The sequence below is a fragment of the Zingiber officinale genome, chromosome 3A (genome assembly GCF_018446385.1).
Source record: "Zingiber officinale cultivar Zhangliang chromosome 3A, Zo_v1.1, whole genome shotgun sequence".
In the NCBI taxonomy this organism is placed as follows: domain Eukaryota; kingdom Viridiplantae; phylum Streptophyta; class Magnoliopsida; order Zingiberales; family Zingiberaceae; genus Zingiber; species Zingiber officinale.
This window is the reverse complement of record NC_055990.1, coordinates 116933815-116953768: the sequence shown is the minus strand read 5'-3', so window position 1 is coordinate 116953768 and position 19954 is coordinate 116933815. Positions and strand designations below refer to the sequence as shown.

The window sequence follows — 19954 nt, the reverse complement described above, 5'->3', positions numbered from 1 at the left end:
TTCAGTCTTGATTGGATATATTGTTTTGGAAAAAGAAAAAAAAATCTAAGAGATGCTTGTCAAATGGAAAAGTCCAACAAGAACTTAGCAAATAGGAAAATCCAAGAGGTCTTGGAATATGGATAAGTTCAACGGGTGTCGTTAAATTGAGAAGTTCAACGTGTTGGTAGATTTAGAAGTTCAATGTGTGTAGGTGTTGGCAGATAGAAAAGTCCCATCAGGTCTTGGTAGGCATATGGAGAAGACGACCACGTGTTGGCAGGATGCTCAAAAGGTCAAGGTTGATCAAGAGCACGATACGAACCATTAAGGAAGACACATAGGTGAGACCTCCTAGTAGTTGAAGAAGACCCAAAGGCCTTGGCAAACTGAAGAAGATTTAAAGGTGAAGTCTCTTGGCATGTGAGAAGTGAGAGATTACGAGAAGCTGTAATCTTGGGTGTTTATGTAAATTTCACCTTAAGAATGTGCTCAACTAAGAAACAAGGTTGTTTCGCATCAAAGTCAACTAGTGAACTCAATCTCAAGCAAATACAATCGATTGAAAAAGTTGAGTCAACTAACAATGTTTTGCTTGAGAACAAAATGGTTTTGTTTCTAGTTCAGTCTGCTTTAAGAAAATTCAATCTCAATGTCTCAACATCTCGACTAAAGTAGTTTTAAGTTGGAGTCATTGAATTGTGTTGAGTTGAGTGAAACACATTTGAGTTAACTAATAGACTGTTAGTCAATTGACTATTTAACTGGAAAGAATTTTAGTCAATTGGAACTATTTAAACAATACCCATTGTATCTATATAAGCTTTGGGAGACATCAAGGAGTTGAGGAACTCTAATCGAACCATGCAAGAGATAATCGAGAGAATCATGAAAAGGATTCCAACCCTCCACTGCCAATCCGACAAGATGGAAGGTGTGTTTAAGGGCATGCTCAAGAAGACAATGTCAACAACTCACCATTACTAAGTCAACAAGGTGGGAGGCATGCCCTTGATAATGAAGGGTACACCTCTACAAGACCTACAAGAAGAGGCGAAGAGCAACAAGATGATGAAAGCCACTAAAATTTAGAAGATTGGATTAGACTCTTAAAGGGGCAACATCACCCATATGGCTCCTAAAAGAACTTCCAAAAGGATATCCACCCATATGGCATGTACAACATCGCATTCATTTGATTTACAGGTGTTATTCTACCTAACTTACCTCGCTACTAAATGTCACAGAGGTTGAAGCGTTGCAAGAAGAGTGAACAAGTTGCTTAACCAAAGTTTGATTCGAGAATCCATAAGTCCATATGTCACAGAGGTTGAAGCTTTGCAAGAAAAGTGAACAAGTTTCTTAACAAAAGTTTAATTCGAGAATCCATGAGTCCATGTGTCATATAAACCTTATTCCTAAGAAGGATGGAGCTAGGAGGATGTACATAGACAAATCTGCAATTAACAAGATTATAAGAAATAAAAATTTCTCATTCAGAGGTTAGATAACTTGCTCGATCAACTAGCAAGGGCTCACTTCTTAAAGATTGATGTTAGAAGCACATGTCGCTAAATAGAGTTCAAGAGGGTGAGGAGTGGAAAATAGCTAGAGTTTGGATTGCGTGAATGAGATTGCCATGTTATTCAAGCTTTCGAATGCCCTGTATACATGAGGTTGATAACCAAGCTAAACTTATGGAGAAGTTCATGGTGGTTTATTGTTGATCTAAAATAGGGATCACATACAACATCTCCAGAAAAAATTGCACAAGTGTTTCTAGTTTGCCAACACTAGTTGCATGTGAATTTAAACTCAATTGTCTTTTGTGGTTACATGGAGAGGGTGCATGGAATTCAAATGGATTATTTGAAGGTTGAAGCTATCATAGTGTGGACTACTACCTCAAGCTTCAACAACATTCAAATTTTTCATGGCCTTGCTTCCTCTAACAGTGGTTCATCCAAAATTTAAGTGCTATTATTGCCCCTATGCTGTATGTTTTGAAGAAAAAATTAATTCTCTTAGAATGCAAAAGCCCAACAAAGTTTTGAACACCTTAAGGAAGCACTATGAAAGCTCTCGTTCTAGCGTTGCCTGACTTTCTCCAAAGCTTTTCAAGTGGAACGTGATGCATAGCGATTTGATTTGCCCACAGATAGCCTCGTCTTTAATGTAGCATGCTGAAGGAGACACAAAACTGAGGGAAGAGATTGATGCAGTAGATATTTGTACCATCATTACAAAGAATGAAACCTATCAAGAATATCTAGTCCATTGCAGCCTACTAGTGAAGATACATGGGTTGCCATCCAAGACTTGATTGAACGAAGATTGGCAGGTTTGGAGTGTAGAGTTCTTCACAATCAAGAGAGGATGATGCAACTCAAGTTAGACCCACTTTACTTTGATCGCCCCAATTAAAATCTCACATTGCACGATGAGGACCAAAAGAAAGATGGAGCAGGTGAATGAGGCAAAATCAAAGAAGGAAAGGAAGGACATTTGAAAGCAAGTGTTTTATTCTAACTAGTTAGCTCAGTCCAAATTTACTTCTTTTTGTAAAAGTTTGGTTTTCTTTGTTTCCTTTTCTTCTCTATATATACTGCAAGCTGAGGAGAAGACATTCATTCCTTGACAATAGAAATTCTCTTCTCCTCAATCAAATGTGTCTTGGGTGTGTGGGTGATTCCATATTTTGTGTGTGATTCTGCTACACTGGTAATGATTCTAAGCCATGTACTCTATCTTCTTTTCCTCTTTCCTACCATTTATTTAGCGTGTAACCCACTGCCCTTAATAGTCCAACTCGCAATTAATTTGACCAGCATAACCAGTCGTAAAGCTATCATTATTGTTGTCTACAAGCCATGTTAGAGTTATTTAGCACCAAGTGTGTTATGGGCCTTAATCCACCCAAATGGTTAGGCACATGTGCAGTAAAGAAGCCAATCCAGCTCTCTACCTTAACAATTGGACAGTACAAGCCAAGGCTATGGAACTTAACACCATTAACCAGACTACCATGGATTTAGTTCTAGAAAGATATGTGATATTTCTCCCTAATTATTGATCATGATCAGGAAGGGTAGCTCTATTACCAACATGGAATGGATCCCAATTAACACAATGGCAAGCCACTTGGGGAGACTTCCTCCACATAAGAACATAAATATCTCCAGGACCTGGCCACGTGGGACTAAAGAAGCTGCTCTGCTATAATATAAGCAACAATGGGAAGTCAGGAAAAAAGCTATGAAATTAAACCTGATTGTGTCAACCAGCTGTCATAAGATCTACTTCTATCAAGGTGTGCGACAAAATTACATTTTACACAAAATAAACAACAATCAAGCCTTATCCCACTAAGTGACATCGGTTATATGGATCCTTCTACGCCATTGAGTTTTATCCCCTATTATATCATCATTTATATTTAAATAAATTTTAATGTTTTAATATTTTATCTTATTTTATTATTGTTAACCAAGTCTTTTTTTTTGGTCTTCCTCGTTTGATATGGATATTTGTCATAGTTTCACATCGCCAGTTATTGGTCATCTAAGTACATATTCGTACCATCTTAAATATGTCTCCCAAAGTTTTCCCTCAGTAGGTGCAATCCCAACTTTCTCTTTAATATTTTCATTTCTTATCATGGCCATCATTGCATGTCCGAACATCCACCTTAACATCCTCATCTCTGCAACATTCAACTCCATATAACATAGTTGGTCTAACATCGTTTTGTAAAACTTTTCAATAAGTCTTAGAGATACTTTAAGACTAGAAGGTCATGGAGATGGCAATTACTTACAAGACGACATCACAAGCTGACAAGCATAATGTGAAACATTGTATCTAGTTGGCTATTACCAAGAGTAGACTGATCAAAGGATCATCGGGGAGAAAAATAAGATTAAAAACATCTTATGAAAAGCAAAATAGCAAGCAAATTTTGAATTGGCAATTGTAGTAAAAATAAAAAAAAATGAGATACAAGGTAATGATTGACTAGTAAGTTTAGTCTCACATCAATAGTTTTAGATTCACAGATCTATGAAGAGTTTATATATACTAATGTAATAATTCTCTCGTTATTACTAAGAAATGCAATATTTCTTTCTAAAATTCTTTATGGTCTCAAAGTTATTTTTGAGAATAAGGATTTACTAAAAGAAAGTATTCCTTTTAAAAGGAGATAGAGGCTAGGGCTTGAACTTGGTCAGACAAAGGATGCAAGGACATAACAAATGAGACCACCCCTGTCACCATTATTGCACCAAGGAAGAATCAAACAAGCCGGTACCTTCACCGAGTTCTCTATGGTGGAGTTCCTCTCTACAAGATCTCAAATTGATCTTGACAACTTATTGCTTATTGTAAGCCAACTCTTCGTAAATTGGCACTCCAACTGTCTTCCACTCCTTGTTAATGTCACCATCGGAAATTTGGTTCCTCCTCTATTATTAGAATTAATCAAGAAGTTTGATGTTTGACTAATGCTTTAATTAGGTGTTTATATGTAATGATTTGATTATGAATGTAAGTTCACACTCATAATGTATGTGGAGATTATGGGAGAGGTGATTGAGCTTGATGGGCCATTGGAAAATTGATTCCTCCTTTATTATTAGAATTAATCAAGAAGCTTGATGTTTGACTAATGCTTTAATTAGGTGTTTATATCTAATTATTTGATTATGAGTGTGTGCAAGTTCACACTCATAATGTTTGTAGAGATTATGGTAGAGGTGAGTGAGCTTGATTGATGATCAAGAACAAATGTAGAGTTGTGTGAAGCAAGGTATAAGATTTTGAGCATGTTGGTTGACACAGACATAATTTATGAATTCGCTCACCGACGAGCTCAGCATCGTGACCTCACGGCAGGTCGAGGAGGCCTCACGACCATTGTTTTTTAAATTTTCTTTCCTTTTTGTCTTTTTACCCTATTTCCATGTTCTTTTATTCTTAATCCGTTATCTGTTATCTTTTCTGTCTATGAATTTCTTTTTCATCTGTTATCTTTTCCTCCATCCATCCATGGAACACAAAAAAAATTTCGTCCATTCATTTATGGTTAATTCATCCGTCCAAGAGAGATAATAAGAGAGAACAAAGCCTCTTTAAGGATGAGAAATATATATATTATTAGGAAAGATAAAAAAAATTAATATAATTTCTAACCTTATAAAATATACTATTATTAATTAATTAGATTGTTTTATATAAATTTAGTTTAATTTTAAACCGATCAAAATAAACTCAAATTAAATCTAGCTTAAATCTATTTAATCATGCCATGTTTACTAGCTAAACTTCTGTTGACCCAAAATCAACTATTACTCCATAAGTATTAAACATTTTATGACATAATCTAGCTCAATAATAAGCAATGTTTAAAATTTCGAGCTATATCAAAATTTATAATGATACGATTTCGATACTGTATCATATCATGTCAATACAGTTTTCATTTTTTTAAATATATATATTAATTAAATATTTTATTAATAATCGATTGATATAAATGGTTATGTTTGAAAATTTAAATTATTTTTAATTATTAAAATATATAATTAATTTTTAAAATTAATTAAAAATTGTGAAAGTAATTAATAAAATAAATGTTTTGAAAAATTAAAAAAATATTTTTAGAAAAAAATTTAAACTAAAGAAAAAATATTTTAAAATAACTTTAAAAATTATTTTAAAGTTTGTTTTAATATATTTAAAAAAATAATTTTGAAAATGTAATTGGAATATTTAAAATTATATTTTTGAAATTTTTTATATTATTTTAAATTTAATTAGTTTTTAATATGCATTCAGAATTTTAAATTTAATTTTAATTTTTTTAAAAATTCAAAATAATTTTTTGTATTTTAAATTTAATTTTTAAACTTATAAAAGATTAGAAATTATTCTTTAAATTTAAAATTAATTTTAAGATATATATATATAACAGCTATATTATATTAAAACTATATAACATATAAGTTATATACTGTTATATTATAATTATAATATAACAGTTTATGTTTTTAATAAAAATCGAGGTTTGGTTTTCCCTACTGTCTTCTGTTGATGCAATCGACCTAGGTTTGATCGGTACGATCATGGTTTTGATGTGTGTGTCAAAGAGTTTAAGTTAGGCTTTCATATGTGTTTGATATGCGTGGTTGAGTCTTGCAGGACTTGGTGAAACACACATAAGGAGCTTGGTGTAATTAAACTTGGGAAGCTCATCCTAGGGCTCGGATCCTTGAGTCGGTGAAGGATGGTGTGGAAGGCATCCGAGGGACCGACGGACGAGGAACAACGGAGTGGAGCCAAGGGAAGTGGACTTCAAGGCAACATGAAGGATGGCACGGAGAGGAGCCGCGGGCTCGGGTGCATCTGAGGGACGAAGGCCAAAGAAGAGGACTTCAAGGGCGACTCCGGAGAGGATGAGTGAGAGTGTGTAACAAGGTGCAGTCCAGTCGGTTGCAACTTTTAGCAGTCAACTGCACCAATCGACTGCATGTTTTAGCAGTCGACTGGCAGCGAACAGAAGCATTTTGTTCGCTCAGAAAATAGCTACCAGTCGACTGGCAGGATTTGGCTTTCTAAAGAGAGCCGTTGGCTACCTCCAACGGCACACCAGTCGATGGTGGTTTGTCCAGTCGACTGGTGTCGGGGTTTGAGTTGATTGTTGATCAACTCTCTCCTCTTATTTAAGGGATGCTTTGGGGGCTTGAAGAAGGTTACTGGTGCTAATTATAAACCTTCTTAGTCTTGCCCAAAGCTTCCAAGTTCTCTTCTCTTCCTCCCAATCTAAACTCCATCTTGTAAAGAGGAAGAGATCATTTTGTGAGAGGTTTGCTCCACCGAGAAGGAGAAGCTTTAGCCGGAGATTGCCGGGGACTGATCCACAGAAGGATCAAGGGCTCATCCACCTCAAGGACACGTCGTGGAGTAGGAGCATCATCTCCGAACTACGTTACATCGAGCGTGTTAGCGTTTGTATTTTTCCTTGATTGCTTTCATTGTTTTGTTTAGTGTATTTCGCTGCGTACTAACCTTCCTGTAGAGAAGAAATCGATTTAGGGTGGCTTAACTATCCAACCCCCCTTCTAGCCGACCACCGATCTCCCAACAAGTGGTATCAGAGCGAGGTTGCCCTTCAACGGACTAATCGCCAAGAAGAGCACTCATCAAATGGCCGGCTCAAACATATCCAAATTCGAAGGCGACTTCTCTTGCTGGAAGAAGAGAATGGAGGTATTTTTTAATACCGATTTTGACATTATGCTAATCATGAGAAGTGGTTTTGAAGAGCCCAAGGATGAACACAATGAGACAATCGACATAACAAGATGGACCAAAAGGCAAAAAGAAGAGCATCTAGCAAATGCCAAGGCAATCCATCATCTACACAATGTTCTTCCCCAACAAGAAATAACAAGGGTTGGAACCTACTCAAGCGCCAAGGAGTTATGGGAAAAGCTAGTGGAACTTCATGAAGGGACATCGGAAGCAAAATTGGCATGAAGAGACCTCCTTCGAACTCAACTCAACAATATCGAGCTTGAGAAAGGAGAAAAGGTATCAATTTTACATTCTAGAATTAAGGAAATTATTAATGGACTAACAAGTGTAGGTGAGACACTCTCAAATCGAGACATGATGATGAAAGCCCTAAATGCTTTCCCAAGAACCACAACTTGTAGATTCATACTACATATCAAAGGACCTAGAGAAATCCTCTCTAGATGAACTCTTCTCAAGAATGGAGCTCCACGAAACAAGAGTTGAAGGATTAGATGAAGAAGCACATAGATCAAGAGGAGTAGCCCTTGTGGCAAACAAGGGAAAGGGTAAGAAGAAGAAGTCTTCATCCCCACCATCCTCAGACTAAGAATCAAGCTCCTCGATGGATAGTGATCGAGGCGTATATGAGAAAAATGAGAAGGGGCATTTAAAGGTTTTCTACTAACAAATCTCGTACTAGGAAAAGCTCAAGAAGTAAAAGTAGAACAAGGAGGTAATTTGCTCGCATTGCGAGGAGAGGGACATGAGATGATTGCCTCTCTTGAAAAGAAGGAAGGGAAGAGGGGAGAGAGAAGACAAAGAAAAGGGAAGAAGGAAACCTAAAGGCAACATGGGATGATCCTTCATCATGGAGGAGAAACCATGCAATTTTGCTCTAATGGAATTGATGATGTAGCCTCCACCTCATCCGAAATGAAGAAGGAAAGAGCTCAAGTGAAGAAGAGTGAAGGGGGAGGTCAAACATCGGATTCGGACGTCTCGGTAAGTGAGGTACATAATCTTCCTCCTCATATTTTAATTAAAATTATTTCAAGCACAAATGATGACTTGTTCAAGGTAAAAAGGAAAAACAAGTCTTTGAAACATGATATTAGCATGCTTGAAGAAAAATTAGAATCCATGTCTTTTAAGGACAACGATATGCATGCTTCTTCTTCTTCAAGTTCAAATGAATCATGCTTAGAAGAAGAAAATAGGAAGTTAAGGGAAAAGGTAGAATACCTTACCAATGACCTTAGGAAATTTGAAATTGGCTCTAAAACCCTAAATATGATCATTGGGAGCCAAAGGGCAAGTTTTAAGAAAAATGGGATAGGATACAATGAACCAAATAATGACAAGACCTACCATTGTTTACTTGCTAGGGGGTAATCAAAAACCAAGACCATAGAATGAAAATGGATCCCCAAGGAATATTTGGTTAACCCAATTAGAAAGAATTTCTATTGGGTGCCAAAATCAATCCTCAAGGGTTAGAGGATTTTGGGTTTAGTCAAACAATGAAATCATAGTTCAAATCTTTGAAAAATGGTTGACTTGAGACCTTAAGGGAGAGCACTTAGCCTTGATAGAAATTCATGATCAAGGGGGCTAAGTAGAGGTTACCATTATACCTTATCTCACAATGACTTGTATGATTTTCCAACCATAAATGTGAGATAATGGGATAATACTAATAAGTCACTTATGCTTATGGCATTTTGATGAGTTATGTGATGTATCAATTTTTAGTGATCATAGGCCAACTATGGGTAAAACAAATGTTTAATTAATGGACATCTTGCCCATAAATCATAGTTGGACATTTCAAATGTTCTAAAAAACAATTCTATGTTTCATTTACAGTGCGTAGTTATTTTGAAACATATGAATTCAAAACTAAGGTTTAATTTTATACAAACTTGAGTGTTTTTCAAAGTGTTTGAGTTTTTATCAAAACTTCAAAAATATGATGAATTTTCATGAAAACATATTTTTCCTTGGTAAAGAACATTATAAGAAATGTGTGTTCAAAATTTCATGATTTTTCGAATTTTCTAGAATTTTCTATGCATTTCTGAAGTTGGTTGTAAAATGCTGAAATTCGATTTGTTCATGCGACCGACCGTACAAGAAGAAGTGGTAGCCGCTTTTCCAAAGACTTTCAAGAGCTGGTTTAGGAAATTTAAGTCCATTGATACCTTGATATGTGTACATGTTTGGTATAATTTTGATAGTGTCAAAGGGGAGAAATGGGAAGGTTTAAGTTAGAAACCTAATTATGTGCAAAACTTGAAAATTAAGGTCAAGAGCATATGTTAGGGAGTTTGGGAATTATGCTTCATGTTTACATATTGCTTTTAATTTTATGTTGAAGATATGCCTAACTTAAACATATTGCACACATTAAAAAGGGGAGATTGTTGATGCAATCGACCTAGGTTCGATCAGACGATCGGTTTTGTGTGTCAAAGAGTTTGTTAGGCTTTACATGTGTTTGATATGCGTGGTTGAGTCTTGCGGGACTTAGTGAAACACACAAGGAGCTTGGTGTAATTAAACTTGGGAAGCTCATCCTAGGGCTCGGATCCTTGAGTCGGTGATGTGGAAGGCATCCGAGGGACCGCCGGACGAGGAACAATGGAGTGGAGCCAAGGGAAGTGGACTTCAAGGCAACATGAAGGATGGCAGAGAGGAGCCGGCATGTGTGGTGCATCTCGAGACGGGCCAAAGAAGAGGACTTGAGGCGACTCGGAGAGGATGAGTGAGAGTGTGTAACAAGGTGTAGTTGCAACTTTTAAATCACTAATCGACATCGTGATGTTTTAGCGTGATCGCGTAATGAGCATTTTGTTCGCTCAGAATATTACCAATCGCTAGTTTTAGCAATGACCGTAAACGACTCGTTGGTCAAAAGTAGCTTGGTTACCTATCGGTAACACCATCGATGGTTTTGCCGATCGGTGTCGGGGTTTGAGTTGATTGTTGATCAACTCTCCTCTTATTTAAGGGATGCTTTGGGGGCTTGAAGAAGGTTACTGGTGCTAATTATAAACCTTCTTAGTCTTGCCCAAAGCTTCCAAGTTCTCTTCTCTTCCTCCCAATCTAAACTCCATCTTGTAAAGAGGAAGAGATCATTTTGTGAGAGGTTTGCTCCACCGAGAAGGAGAAGCTTTAGCCGGAGATTGCGGGGACTGATCCACGAAGGATCAAGGGCTCGTCCACCTCAATTTCATTGTTTTGTTTAGTGTATTTCGCTGCGTACTAACCTTCTTGTAGAGAAGAAATCGATTTGGGGTGGCCTAGCTATCCAACCCCCCTTCTACCCGGCCACCGATCTCCCAACAAGTGGTATCAGAGCGTGGTTGTCCTTCAACGGACTAATCGCCAAGAAGAGCACTCATAAAATGGCCGGCTCAAACATTCATCCACCCAAATTCGAAGGCGACTTCTCTTGGCCAATTTCCGTTAGCCAGTTTTGGCTAGTTTTAGCCAAAACTAATTGATAGACCTAAAGAGCTCGTAATGACATGAAAACACGCTCTCTATGTTCGTCTAATTCTCCTGATTATATTCATGCCCTCAAACATCAATGTGATCTACAATATTAATGCAATTTTTTTAATACGAATAAGTTAAAAAAAATTGATTTGGGTTCAAAAAATCACTGCTCTTAATATAGCGTGTCAAATTAATGTTTGAGGGCATGGATATAATCAAGAGAACTAGACGAACACATAGAACCTGATTCCAAATCATTCCAAGCTCTCTAGGTCCATCAATTACCTTTAACTAGTTTCGATCAAAATCGATTGATGGACCTAGAGAGCGGATGATATGGACCAGGTTCTATGTGTTTATCTAGTTCTCTTGATTATATCCATACCCTGAAACGTTAATTTGACACACAATATTGATAGCAACGATTTTTTTAACATGAATGTGTTCAAAAAATCTGATTTGTGTTCAAAAATCAATGCTCTTAATATAGTGTGTCAAATTGATGTTTGAGAGCATGAATATAATCAGGAAAACTAGACGAACACGTAGGAACTTATATGTCATTCCGAACTCTCTATATCTATCAGTTGGTTTTGACCAGTTTCGGCCAAAACTGATTGATGGACCTAGTGAACTCGAAATGATATGGAACCAGGTTCTCCTAATTATATCCAGACCCTCAAATATGAATTTGCTCAATTTTTTTAACACGAATGTGTTCAAAAAATCTGATTTGTGTTCAAAAAATCACGACTCTCACGACTAATGGACCTAGAAAGATCGGAATGACATGGAACCACATCATGTGTGTTCATCTAGTTCTCCTGATTATATTTATGCCCTCAAATATCAATTTGACCCACTGTATTGAGAGCGGTGATTTTTTAACACCAATCAAGTTTTAAGATTTATTTAAGATCAGAGAATCATTCCCAATTAATTAGTAGATACACTATAGCAATTGATTGGTAGATTGTTACATTATAGCAATCGATGGTAATAGTAAGAGGGAAAAATGGGTATGGGGTACATGATTTGGTAATTTTAAAACTTAGATACATGATTTGGGTATTCCGAAATTTCATCTATGTGGTTCGGTAATTTGCCATAAGATTTATCTTAGGTTAACCTAACTAGATAATTTGGCCTGCTATCTTACACAGAATGTAAAATCAACCTAACCTTTCTAGTATATTGGCTAAGATGACCAAGCCTAGATTTCAATGTCAACTTCCAACTATCAGATTCCTTAAAGCTAGGTTAACAGAAGACTCTAGGTAGATCAACCTAAGAGTAAAAATGTATGACCATTTATTAGTAATTTCAATGGTTGTTTCGACACTAGACTTCACAAAAAACACATCTAGCATTTCTCTATCTTTGTTAAAGTGCCAAAGAATCACCAATGGACTTTTGAATGCTTGTTCAAGGTTTCATCTATAGTTTAAAATAGTTTTGCTATCATATCGTGCCGTGTTAATATACTTTCAATATTTTTAAATATAAAATATATTAACCAAAAAATAAAAAAATTAATATAAATATTTATATATATATATATATATATAAATTATATATATATATATATATATATAAATTATATATATATATATATATATATATATATATATATATCAAATTAATGGGATAATTTTATTAAGCTTTAATTAAGTCTATTTAAATTATCTCAATCATAGTTAGGAGTTGATTAAAATTATTAAACTAAGTTATTTAATTAAAGCTCAAGTTAAAAACTATAAAAAAAAACCTTACCTATTCTGTTGCCTCTGCTCCGTGACGACCGCGAGCACATGCGGCCTATGCGATGTGTCTGACTCATTGTCGAGCCTTGGCGACGAGTCCGGACGTGTCGGCGGGCTTGCGCTACAAGTCCGAACGCATCAGGCTCACTCGATGCGTTCAGACACATTGCTGGGCTCCCACAATGCGTTCGAACGCATCACCCATGCCCGGCAACATGTCCGGATGTGTCGTCGGGCCCACACGACACGTCCAAACGCATCGCGGCACGCCGACACAAGAGGCATGCTTGTGCCAGTGTCGGTCCGCATGTAGAAAGAGATGTTTCACCTGGTATTGGACGAAAAAGCTCCAGATTTTAATCCATGGTTTCATCCTTGTTAAAGTAGTAGTGAGATGTATTTTAGGACTTGAATTTAATAATAATGAGAGAGTAGATCACAAATTATTTGTGTTTGGGTTTACCTCTCTTAACAAATGGAAGTCCCATGAGTTAGCTCTCTAACTCGTAGAAGTCCCATTGGTTGGGTCAAGCTCTCTAGCTCAAAGTCCCACTGGTTGGGTTGAGTTTTCTAGCTCACGGAAAACCCATTTCTTTGGGTTAAGATCTATAATTTATAGAAGTTTGTTGGTTGGGTCGAGCTCTCTAGCTCATGGAAGTCCTATTGGCGAGCTTTGAATGGACCAAGATTTGTAGCCCATTGATGTCTCATCCTTATTGAGGTTTCATCTTCTATTATAGAGGTTTGCTTCATTACCTCATGTTAAAGACAAGACAACCAATTCTATTATTAAGGGTGTTGCATCCAAATGACAGGTCATGGAGGATTGGGCATTCTAAAACATGTATATTTTTTTTATTAGTGTGTATTTATTCTAATGTTACTTTCACTATGCATATTAAACTTTGATACTGTCATATACATGCAATTGTTGCTAGAGATTATTTGAATTTATGATTGTGCAAGGATTTTGTGTTGTCTTTTTACACACCCACTTTTCACCCAATTGGGGCATTGCTACCAACAATGACAATTGAACAAACTAATTTATCGAAGCCATTAGGGAAAATAGTTGTGTATGGTTAAAAGTAATGTCAAAACCAAGCATAGTGGAGAATTGTCGCTACTAGCGTCTATGAGGACCAAGGAGACACAAGCACTACCACGAACAAGCTTTGCTCCTAATCTTATAGTCTATCAGCGACTACACCTCACATCAACACAAAGAAGACTACTACTAGCCTTTGCCCTCAACCCGACTGCGTTCATGTACTCAGGTAGCTATTTTTAGAGCTTTGTTAATGAAAGGTCTAAGGGTCTTTAGTTGCATGTTTCATTATCTCTTTAATTTTGTCTACATTTGACTATTATGTTTATTTTCAATTTTATCATCTAGTTTATGGTTGTTGATGAAAATTTCTCAATTTCTCTAATTTAGATAACAAGTTGAAAATAGGTAGTATCTATGCTTTAGTTTGGCCGGTATTGGAGACATTGCATTAGGTTATTAATCTAGTGGATTTAGTCTTACATAAATAGTCCTAGGTTTAGGAGTTTAACATGAGCTATATTTACACATATATATCTCATTATAAGATAAACCATACAATATTTATTTGCTAAATTCTACATATTTTATAATTTAGAATTGTCATGAGAACAAGCAAGAAAAACAATAATACAAATGTTAGAAGATCATTGACATTCAGATACCCAATATGTGCATCTCTGATAAAAGCATAGGAAACAAAGTCATAAGTTAATGTTACAATCAAAAAATAAATAAATGTCAGATAATTTAGTTGACTTACTAATCCAATTCCTATACCAAAAATAAAGCGTCCAGCCACCATAATAGGAAGGTTTGGTGCCAATGCTGTTAACAAAGCTCCAACAAAGTATAGCATAGAAGAGAGGATTAACTCCCTCCGTCTACCTTCATTGAAATACACTGTTGTATAAGTTTCAAGATATATAGTATGCTCAATCTTTGCATCAAAAGTACAAGGAATTGTACAGAAGACCTAAAAAGTCAGCAATGATGTATGCGAGTACTGAGCCAATCAAGGCACCATAAAGAGATCCACTGACCTGTCATAGAAAATTGAATTAACAGCAAATAGTGATTAGAACTAGACAAATATATGCTTTCTGTAATACAGCATGATATTAACTCACCACTAGTCCAACCTCTATGGACGACATACCATACCATGTTGTCCCACTTAAGGTTGCTGACTGCATGAAGAAAAGTTTTTTACTTCTTAGTCAAAATCCAAAAAGCAGCCAGAAAATGATTTTTTTGAGTCAAAATAAATAGTGAGTCAGCTATCTTTGAAATTTCATATTTATACCAGTTTCAAAACCTACGATGAATCAATTATATGCAAAAAAGAAAAAAAAGAAAAAAGAAAAAAAAACAAAGAAAGAAAGAAAGGAAATAGTTTCCGTTATATAAGGATGACAAAAAAAATTATTTGGTTGTACATATACTAATAAGATTAATATATTGGTCAGAAAATCAAGAATTAGAGTAGGTTTATGGTTTTGGCCACACAATCAAGGTTTCAAGTGTCTGATAGCGGTCGATAAAATTGAAACATATCATTCAAGCGTCCGACCAATATGGAAACCATTGCGACACTGATAAATCTCACTGTTCCAACGGTTCCAACACTATTTTAGTGGTTTTAATCAAAGTTCAAAATTTTAAACCACACTGTAATTTCAGTCTTTAATCGAAACAATATCTTTTGGTATTGTATCATGTGGCAAAAGGTGATTTGCTTACCCCAGCGCCTCTGCCAACCCATCCCTAGGTCAACACAGAGGAGATAAATCACGGATGGCTACTAGCCATTAGTGCAGGTGGCCAAGGCATGGGGGAGACATGCTCGGACGCGTCGAGTTTCGACCCCAAGACCTCATGCGGCAACACCTCTTAACCACCGCACCGCCCCAAGGGAACTTTTGGTACTGTATCATGTCATTTGGTATGGTTTTAATATTCGTTCAATTGAATTAAAACTAATATGATTAATTTTAATTTGTATAAGTTGTATCTTTTTAATTACTTTTTTATTGATAATTAGTTATTTATTTAATAATTAATTACATTGCTAATACATATTTGTTTTTCTTGATATTTGTTGATTAATTTGATCATTTCAGTCCTTAAAGTTAAAAATATTTGCAAGTAATTAAATTAAATTTTAATATTTTTTAGTTGCTTGTAAATTATCGCAGGGAATATCAATTATGCAAGAAATGAGGAAACGAGACTTGTTTTATACTTTTCTATAAATTAGGGCATATTTTATTCTTGAATTTATAACATTATAACATACAATTGGAAGGTCCAAAAGGTTTTCATTGTTAAGGTTTTGTTTCAAACTATAATTATTAAAATGAAAGAAAAATAAAAAAGATCTAAGATTTTTTAAATTTTGCGATGTAAAATATTATATTTTAGGCTTAAATTTGATTTTTTAAATTATGTAATTAAATTTATTGAATTTTATAAATATAATTTTAAAAATGAAAATATAAAAAAAAAATCACAAATTTGACTCAAATTTAAAATTTTAAGATTAAGGGGACGTTTGGTTAAATGATGGGAATGACTATGGGTATAGGTTTGATAGTAGGGTGGAATGAGAATGGGAATGGAAATGAAACCTATCAAGTTATATGGGTTTGGCTGATTCCCATAAATTTGGTAATGATTCCCAAAATGTGATTCCCAAACCCACAATCCAAACACTATCTTTTACTATCATTCCATTCCCTCATTCCCAAACTCATCAACCAAACACCCCCTAAAGATTTTTTTAATAAATTTAAATTTGTCAAAAAAAAATATACTTTGAAATTGAACTTTATAGAGCTTTTTTCTTTAAAAATAACTTGACCTATTCAATGCAAGATATTGTAATTATCATGTATCTTAAATGATATTTCAATAAAATAAATGTAAAATAATAAAATAAATAAATTATGTTTATTTAGTTTAATAAATTTTCATTTAATAAAAATGTAATGTCAAACTCTATTTTTTATATTTTAACAAAAGAGAAGATACTAAAAAGTAAAATCTTGATCTCATTGAATCATAATTTTCTCATTATTTGCCCACACGATCCTCTCACATAAAAAAATGTTTGTTGATTGTAAATATCAAATTTTACATTATTAATTTTAGTATATTTTAATTTTTGTTTTGAATACTAATTACACTAAATTTAATTAATATTTTGAGTTTTGGGGGTAAGATAAAACTCAAATTTGGATTAGATGGAGCCTATTAAATAAATATAATGATTAGGATTTAGTGGGTTCAAACTAAGCTCAATATGAATTTACTTTGGTTAGTTTAAGATTGAACCAAATTTATACAAATGGTTCATTTGTATTTATTTTAGTAGTATTTTTAAAAGATTAGGAAATATTATATAACTCCAATTCTTTTTTCCTTTTGTCTTTCCACTAGCCTTCGTCCTACCCACTCAATGCCACCACCCACTCGCTGCCACAACCCACAAATCACTACTCACCGCCACTACCATCATCTGCCATCATGCTCGTGCCACCGTAGTAGCACCTACTTGCTACCCTTCCTGAAACACCAGCATGCAACTTGCTACCAGCCTTAATATGCTCGCCACGGGATCCTCTTCTCATCTTCTTCCCTCTCTTTTATTTCTGGCATGATACATCAAATCATTGTATTGATTAAGCGTCTATATCAACCGGCAAACAAAGATTTTTTGTCATAGCTCATCCTTCAATTTCGTCTATCAAGTCACAGGAAGGAGAAAATACTATAAAAGAAGCAATTAAATAGGGGAAGCAACGTCTAGAGCACCAACAACAATAAAAAAAAAAGGAGTGACATTTGAGTCCATCCAACTTTGTTTCTTAACTAAGATATATTTTAGAACATTAGAGAAATAAGGTATCCTAACTACACAACTTAATAGGGATCTTAAAAAATTATACAAGTCGGTTCTACTAGGATGCTACAATAACCTATGCTTGCGTCTAATGCACAATGGTCATTTTGATTTTAGTAAGGCATAAACATTAGTTGAAGTTTTTTTATAATGCTCTAAATTTTAATTTGAATGTTTCTAATATTTATTTGTCTATATTTAGAGATAATTAACTTGACGTGTGAATTAGTTTTATAATTCACACTTAAATTAATTTGCAAACAATCCACACCAAGACATTGATCGCTAACTTCAAAAATGAAAATGAAGTTGATTTACAAAATCCCAAAATAAATTATATTCTATTTTGACAATTACCTTTTGTTAAACTAGTTGGTTAGTTTGATTATTATACATTTAGCTATTTACCTAGAAAACCATGGCATATCATCATATCATAGTTTATCATCTATCACATTGATAAACTTATTCAAAAGCTATGGTTATCCATCATTAAAATAAAAGGGCAGTCCAATGCACGAAGCTCCTGCCAATGCAAGATCTCGAGGAAAGGTGTATTATATGCAGTCTTATCTTGTTTTGCAAGAGGTTATTTCTGAGACTAGAACTCGTGACCTCCATGTTACACGACAACAACTTAACCGTTGCACTAAGGCTCTCTTATTATCCATCATTAATATAGAAGAAAAAAGATCTTCATATAGGTAGTGGATTATTTAATTTTATAATCATCCATCATTCAAAAATAATAGAAAACATTTTATGTGTTTTGTCTAGTTTATCATGCTACTAGCTCTTTAAGCACCATAACTTATTAATCATCTTAGATCAACATGATTAAAGAAAAAAATCACCACTATTTTGAAAGGTGTGGAAGATAGCAAACGTCTTCTTAAAACCAAAATGCAAGATGAACCTAGATCAAAGAAAATTAACTTAGGCAGCTTAGAATAGATCCTCTCTAGGTGAACCAATGGATGTAGATCAAAATAAATTACAAACATAACATAATAATGTATCTAATCGCATTAGATGACACATGAAAAAACACTAACATTTTTTATACACAGATTATGTAGAGGTACAACATGCAAAATTATTGTTAGAATAAGTAAAAGGGTATTTATGTCTTTTGGTGTATATCTTCTTTTCTATATAAAGGCCTAACTCGTGGGGTTCCTATGACACGAGATTTTAGGTTTTACTTTAAACATGGTATCAGAGCCAAGTTAAAACCCTAATTTCTTTCCTCTACCCGCGCCGTCTCTTTCTGCCGAGCCGTCTCTTTCTGCCGCGCGAGTTCTCCAGCGCCGCGCCTTTCTCTTCCGCAAGCGCCGCGCCTTTCTCTTCCGCAAGCTCTCCAGCATCGAGCAACGGTGCGCCTTTCTCTGCCTCCTCCTTCGGCCGTTTCGGAGAAGAGGGGGGGGAGGGTCGGAGAAGAGGGTTGTTTCGTGGACGCCGAGCTCCGCCTGCTGTTTCGTGGACGCCGAGCTTCGCCTGCTGTTTCGTGGACGCCCGCCTGCTGACGCCGGAATCACTATCCGCGAATCCAGCGGCGACGGACGGCGACGAGTGCTGCGGGCTGAAAGTGACAGCGGCGACGTTCCCTGTTCAAGCTCAACTCTTCGGCGGCAGGGGAAGAATCGGTGGCGACAGTGGCGTTCCAGTTCCTTCCCATCCATCAGCAAGCTTCGAAGAGTTCCTGCTGGAGTAGGGCATCTCCGAAGAAGCTTCTGCATCTCATCCGACCCTGCTGTGAGTTTTCCAGTGGCTGTTCTCGTTCCCGGATTCATCCGATTGGGCAGAAGAAGCAAGCGCAGTCTGGTTCACAGTTCTATTCATGGCTACATCTGGCGCCCCAAAGCCCGATACCTCAATCTTTACCAACCATATTACTGCACCCCTTTCTTCCGAGCAGTTGGATGGTAAAAATTATATCTCCTGGGCATCTCACATTGAACTTTGGCTTGTTGGTATGAGACACATCTCACTCAAACTGAAGAAGATGTTCAAGACGCCGATCGTCCTATGTGGAAGAAGGTTGACGCTCAGTTATGTTGTATTATCCGAGCCACCATCCATTCATCTCTTAGGAATGTCTTCCGTACTCACAAAACCTGCAAAGCTGTTTGGACACAAGCTCAACAACTCTTTACAAACACCTCTCGCCGACTCTATCAAGTTTGTGAAGATCTCATGACTATCCTCAGCGCCAATCAAATTAAGGATTCAATGTCAACTTATCTGGGTTCAGTTTCTAGCCTTCTTTGTGACTTCAATGAACTGCTCCCCCCTGCGGCCGATCCTGTTGAAGAGCTTGAAAATCGGAAGAAATTTTTTATGTCTTTGGCTTTATATGGTCTGCCCACAGATTATTCTCATGTCCGTGACCAGATCCTGGGCAGCCCCACAGAAGCTACCATGGAAAATACCTAGGCGACTCTTCTCCGTGTCCCAGCCAAA

General features: G+C 35.9%; 1 protein-coding gene across 1 annotated transcript in view; it reads right to left on the bottom strand.

Annotated features, from left to right (window-relative positions):
- Positions 1–19954, bottom strand: part of LOC122052331 (D-xylose-proton symporter-like 2) — a 72813-nt gene that overhangs the window by 33005 nt on the left and 19854 nt on the right. Inside the window, exons 4-6 of the mRNA XM_042613808.1 lie at positions 14718–14777; positions 14564–14630; positions 14351–14475 (exon numbers count right to left, since the gene is read on the bottom strand). Of these exons, the coding sequence (XP_042469742.1) occupies positions 14351–14475; positions 14564–14630; positions 14718–14777 (252 nt within the window). The remainder of the gene's footprint in view (positions 1–14350; positions 14476–14563; positions 14631–14717; positions 14778–19954) is intronic.